Below are 6,545 nucleotides of genomic sequence, written 5' to 3'. Positions count from 1 at the left end.
TTTTTTTTTTTTTCAAGACAATAGAAGTTAGCAGAATGATTTTTCTTAACACATTTTATTCAAACAGAAAGTTTCCTAGTAGAAGCTGATAGTTTTTCTCTGGTTGCTCGTTGTATTTTCAGTTCCTTAAGTTTATGTTGGAGTTTGAATTTATTGGCGGCATAGGCTAAGAGATGGATATACTCGGTTTTCAGAGATCAACTCAGTTACTGCCCATTTCAAAAATAAGAGTAAGCCCCTTCCTCCTGAGCTTTGGGTGCTCATTTCTGTGTGAAGTGCCCCTGAGAGGGGGAGATAAAATGCCTGTCTTCTGTTGAGATAGGCGAATCTTTGCAGTTAGTGCATGATAATAATATGACATCTAATGTGCAATCAAGACAGGGCATGCTTACTTTTTTTTACATCAAGTCCTAGATGTTTCCAGGCATACCAAGGGCATCATCAGTTTACTTTGTACCCGTGTAAAATATCTAAAATCCCATATAGTTCAAATAAAGATTTTTTGTGAGGTTAACATATTGGTGCCTTTTTTAATTATAGTGGTTCACACAGCAAGAAATTTATGCCATTCTCTGATTTATATATTATCTCAACAGGAACTGAATGCCCAGTTTTCTGAACGTAGCTCTGAGGCCCTCTCTAACTTCCCGGATGGTTTTCTGGCTCTTCCTATAAACTCTAGAGTGGAACCTGTCACTTGATAATGCAACCTGCTGAAGAAACTTTTTCTTCTTTTTTTAATTTTTAAAATCTGAGGTATAATGCACCTACAGAAACATGCATATATCAATGTATAGCTCGATTAAGTATTGCAAGGTGAACATGCCCGTGTAGCAACCTCCAGACCTTGAAGTGGAACATGACCGGCACACAGGAAGCCTCCTCCTTCCCCCTCCCTGTCACTAATTCCTTCCTTTTTAAAGCTGTTATTTTGACTTTGAACCCTTTATATTAACTTTGCCTGTTTTGGACTTTTTTATATAAATGAAATCATACAGGACATATTTCTTTTGTGTCTGACTTCTGCTCCTAGTTATGATTGTGATACTTCTGGGTGTCGTGTGTCATATACTTGCAGTTCATTCATTTTTATTGCTCTTCAGTATTCCATTGTATGAATATACTGTAAAACATTGTAACATTTTATGATGGATATTTTAATTATTTCAAATTTTGGGCTATTATGAATAGCTGTGGTGACTGATCTTATTACTCTAGTGCACATGTGCATGCATTTCTCTCGGTACATAACGTGGAGTGCAATTGCTAGGTGCCTCAGATTTCATAGGTACTGATGAACAGGTTTCCAAAACGGTTGCACTGATTTACACCCCCACTAACAGTGTATGAGCATTCCTGTTGCTCTTCATCCTTCCCAACACTTGATAGTATCGAGTCGCCCCAATAAACGTTAATTAAAAACAAAATTAATAGTCGTTATGTTGGGTGTTTATGGTATCTCATCCTGGCTTTAATTTGCATTTTCATGATTGCTAATGATGATGAGCATCTTTTTATGTTCGCTGGCTATTGGCTGTTTTCTTTTTTGACATGTTAATTTACCTTTTTGCCCACTTTTTCACTGAGTTGCTTGTCTTGTTATTGATTTGTGGGAGGTCCTTATATATCTTGTATATGAGCACTTTGTCAGTTATATGTATTGCAAATATTGTCAACATTCTACAGCTGTTTCTTCTCATTTTTAAAAGTCTCTTAATGGGATCTTCTGTTGATGACAGAAAATACATTTCATGCTCTGCAAAGAAACGTTGCACAGGTAATTTGAAAATTTTTATTTGGTAAACATATTTGCTTGTGTTAGCGGTTAGGGGCTCTAGCAATCATGGCTTACCTTATTATTTGTCGTTGAGATATTTCAGTGTTAAATTTCAGTGCCATGGTTGAACTATTTCTGGTTTACTCTTACTGCTAGTGTCTAGTTCTGCAAGATTCCGAGTCAAAAGCTAGAGGCTGGGCTTGGGCAAGTTTAACCAGAGACCTTCCTTGGCAAGACTCTCAATCTCAGCTTTTCCCTCAGGACCCCCACCGTCTGTTAAAACTTCTGGTCAGCTGCACAATGTCTCAGCTGCGTTTTCTGAAATGGGCTGATATTTCAGGGAGAGTGTGGCCCTAAAAGATGGACCGCCCTCCCTGGGTTTCTTTCTTCTCTTGCTTTTGGTCTCATGTGTCTTTACTTCATTTTAATTTTCCAGACTTTCATTTAAAATAGCTCTAGATTTTTTCGTTATTTTCAGTGGAAGATTTGGTCTGAATTATCTCGTGTGTCATTTTTGGAAGTGAAACTCCCTGAATCGTTTTGTGTATATCAGATTCCATTACTATGTTTGCTCTTTCTAATGCACAAGATTTTATGGAGTTTTTCAGCTGTATGTGAGACTTCTTTTACTTGCTACATAGGTGTACAGTTTGTGAGCGTGCTTGTAGCAAGGGCTTAGATCCAGACTCCAATATCCTCAGTGTTCTGCTGAGATCCCCGTAGATCTGAGTGAGCCATGGGCATTTCCAGCTGTGCCGTCAGGCTGATTTTCGACATTGTTAGATATTTGGGATGGTTTAAATTCAGAGTTTGAAAATACTAATTTGCATAGCATACATTACATTTGTTAAGTTTCACCTTTACCGTGTTAAAGAGAACCTGTGGTGAACAGAGCTGTCATTCCATTTTTATTTCTTTCACATAGCAAATAAAACTAGCAAGCACTATCTACATAGTCTAGAGAATTAATGGGGGTGTAAAATATAACCACCGAGCTAAAAGTTAACAGCTAAATTCAAAGAAAGCTGAGTTCTCTCATATCATTGTTACCATGCATCAGATTTACTCCATATCAGATAAAGCTATGATTGCGTCACATCTCACTAGCTCATAGCTCATTGGTGTAATTGGTGTGTGCACCTTGCTCATTTACTCAGTTCTCCACTATGCCCAGCTCATAAGGACACATTCTTTCATATTGCCTAGACCTGGAAAATTGTATACACCTAATTGTGCACTCGGTTGAATTGTTCATCTGCCAGTTCCTCACATCAGGTTGTGATACTACAGCTTGTTTTGTGCTTTCTGTAATTTGCTTGCAAAGCAAGGTGGTCTCATAATTGTACAGAGGGCATCTCAAACCTCATGTGGGTGTATGTAGTCCTGACTAAGAAACAATTGTTTATGCAAAAGCTTAAAAATAATAGTGTTGAATTTTAGAAGGTTCTCTGAAGGCCACATGAAGCTTACTTCCAATTTGTACAAGGTTTAATACAGATTCTGTGACTCATTATTCCAACTGAAGTCAACATTTACATTTTATAAATATTTGACATGTGTTGTATTTGTGAATTCATGATAGCATTCTGTCAGAGAGGATGTGATTTTGTTATTTGAGCTTCTCAGAAGCTGCAGCTGTTTCCCCCTCCAGATTTAAGTTTAAAATAAAATTACCAAAGTAATGTACATTCATGGTGGAAAACTTTAAAATATTATAGAAATAAAGAAAAGTGAACGACTGCCCCATCTTTCACCAATTTCAAATCTGTTGGTAACCACTGTTAATCACATTTATTGTATATTTTTCTGAGGCTACACTTGTTTATCATGCATTTTCTCAGTAACTAAAATGTATCTTGGAAATTTTATAGAAAACATTTCTCTTTGAGAGGCAAAAGAATACTGGTTTTTATCATACATGCCACAATCTGATTTGTTAGTCCTTTGTGAATCATAGATTTTTGTTTGTTTTTCAAACTGCCCATTGGAAGGGAGTAGTTATTATTTATAGCATGATGTTATGGAAAATATTTTCTGTTAACACTTAATTGTGTTAATAAACAATCAGTATTGCCTGGGCCCTCTACCAAAGGAGAAATTAGTTGTCTAGAATTTATCCCGTTGAGTTGTGACATGAGTGAATATTAAGTTTGATTATTGATGGAGGAAAAAGTCAATTTTGTTTGTTTGTTTACTATAGAAGGGTTACTATTTTAATAAAAATGTAAACGTGGATTCAGCTATTTCTGGAAGAGCTGGTCATTAATTGAACTAAAAATTCTCTCAGCGCCCAACTTAGGATATTGCATAGATTACAACAGCAGGATATACAACAAATATTATTGAAATGGATTTTACAACAGCATGTATTGTTTAAGAGCTGAGGAATCAACATTGATAAAACCAGAATACGATCCCATAAACACAATGCTTTTGCTTTTGTTTTACCTCTTTTCTTTAAATGTTAACTCTAAAAGCTATTCTAATTTTTATTCTTATTTTGCTATTTTTGTAACTAAGTATAGAGACTTAGGACTTTTTGGTATCTTAGTAGTAAATTTAATTGGTGAATATGGGATGCTGATTAAAATTAGTTTATTAGTATTAGCTGACATTGTTAATATTTTTTTCTTATGTCTCAGAAATATAAAATAAAAGTGAGGAGGAATTAATAAATTCAGTCTTTCAAATAATATTTATTATTGGGAATTATCTTGTCATTCAGTAGTTTTAAATATATGCTGTGTTGTTAGGTACAGAGCTCATACCCTTCTTTCTTTCCTCCTTTCTTCCTTTTCCCTCCCTACTTCCCTACTTCCTTCCTTCCTTCCTTCCTTCCTTCCTTCCTTCCTTCCTTCCTTCCTTCCTTCCTTCCTTCCTTCCTTCCTTCCTTCCTCCTTCCCTCTCCCACTGTGACTAGTTTGTAACTACCAATTTGTATTTCTGAATCCCTCACCTTTTTCATCCAGCTCCCCCTAAACCCTCCCCTCTGTTCTCTGTATCTATGAATCTGTTTCTATTTTGTTTGTTTGTTTTGTTCTTTAGAGTCCACACATAAGTGAGATCATCTGGTGTCTGTCTTTCTCAGTCTGACTTATTTCACTTAGCATAATACCCTTTAGATCCATCTATGTTGTCGCAAATGGTAAGATTTTGTTTTTTATGGCTCAGTAATACTCCATTGTATATATGTGCCACATCTTTATCCAGTTGTTTATGATGGGCACTTAGGTTGCTTCTGTATCTTGGCTATTGGAAATAATGCTGCAGTGAACATAGGGGTGCATCTATCTTTTTGAATTAGTGTTTTGCATGCCCTTCTATTTAGAACTGTTCTTATTTGCTCTTCCTGTGGTCGGCCCCGTCTCAGAAAAAATGGTATCATAATCCTAAGAGTCACTCTAGATCTTTTTCTTCATACCACACTTCCAACCCATTATAAAATCTTGCCCTTTTTATTTCTGAAATCGTGCTTAATTCCATCTACTTCTGTCTAATATTTCTCTTCAGGCACCATCACTTTGGCTTCACTGCATTGGCCTCCATTGAAGTTGGTCTCCTTCCTCCTATGTGTGCCCCATCTGTGCTCCTGACAGCAGCCAAGTGATTTTCAGAAATGGTCATTTTGCTGTGAATGATTCCCTACTTTTACAAATCCTCCCTGAGCTGCTTCTGTTCCACATTCCTTACCATAGATCATAGTACCTATATTCTTCTTCTTTCTCTGTGTATCTTAAATTTGCCAAATTCATTTCTACGTTACAGTCTTTGCACTGGCTTCTCTTTTCCCCCAGATTTTGGCATGGCTGGCTTCCTCTTGTCATTCAGGATTGCACAGAGATGTTAGCACCTTGAGAGAGACCTTTCTCTCCTGCTGTCCTTTTTGTTACATAGTTGGTAGCAGGTAGCATACTAAACACGCTGTTCTGTATTTTGCTGTTTTCACTTAATATATTTTTGAGATTGTTCAGTATTAGTACTAATGAGCTTCCTAATTTCTTTCTTTTAATATGTAAAGCATTCTACTGAATGACTGCCCCATAATTTATGTAACCCAGTCTCATACTGATGGACGTTTAGGTGTGTGAGTCTTCTGTTTTTGTGCACAGCAGTGTAGTGAATGACCTTGTTGTCCTTGTGTCATTTTTGACACGGGAAAGTAAATGGGTAGAATGAATTTCTCAAAAGTAGATTTACAGAATTAAAGTCTATGTGCATTGTAATTTGTTACGTGTTGTTCAGTTTTAGAATTAGTATTTTAAATGCCTCTTTGCGTACTTTTATCTGAGAATTAGGATTTATCTCACCCTCTTCCGAAAAGATTGAAAGGTGGCCTTCTGTAAAATTACACTATGTGTTGAAGGTATGTTAATTCTAACTGACCACTAATACAGAGTGCCTTCTTCCCTTTGGGATCAGCTCCCCGACTCCTCCCCTCACCACCCCCCGCCCCCAGCAGCTTCACCCAGGCAGATGGTTACTCAGGTAGAGATGACATTTCCCAGTTTCCGTGCACAGCTAAGTTGAGACCATGTGACAAACTGTGAGTAAAAGTGATGCAGGCTGCTTCTGACTAGTCTACTTGAAAACAAAGCCACTTTTCTGGTAATTTCTCGTTTTCTCCTTATGTGGGTTGAAATGAGGTTGTAGTATGGACCCAGCTTAAACCACACAGGTGAGGATAACAACCTAGGGGTATAGTGGAGCACCAGGTGGAAGGCGCCTGAATCCCTGAATGACCTTAGGGAGCAGAGTGGCCTGCCAGCTG

At 37.2% G+C, this 6,545-nt stretch overlaps 1 protein-coding gene across 1 annotated transcript in view; it reads left to right on the top strand.

The window, feature by feature from the left end:
- Positions 1 to 6,545, top strand: part of CEP128 (centrosomal protein 128) — a 365,357-nt gene that overhangs the window by 55,864 nt on the left and 302,948 nt on the right. Inside the window, exon 8 of the mRNA XM_019646219.1 lies at positions 1,717 to 1,777. Coding sequence (XP_019501764.1) covers positions 1,717 to 1,777 — 61 coding nt within the window. The remainder of the gene's footprint in view (positions 1 to 1,716; positions 1,778 to 6,545) is intronic.

This window comes from Hipposideros armiger, unplaced genomic scaffold (genome assembly GCF_001890085.2).
Source record: "Hipposideros armiger isolate ML-2016 unplaced genomic scaffold, ASM189008v1 scaffold_99, whole genome shotgun sequence".
Classification (NCBI taxonomy): Eukaryota; Metazoa; Chordata; class Mammalia; order Chiroptera; family Hipposideridae; genus Hipposideros; species Hipposideros armiger.
This window is presented reverse-complemented; position numbering and strand designations above follow the sequence as displayed.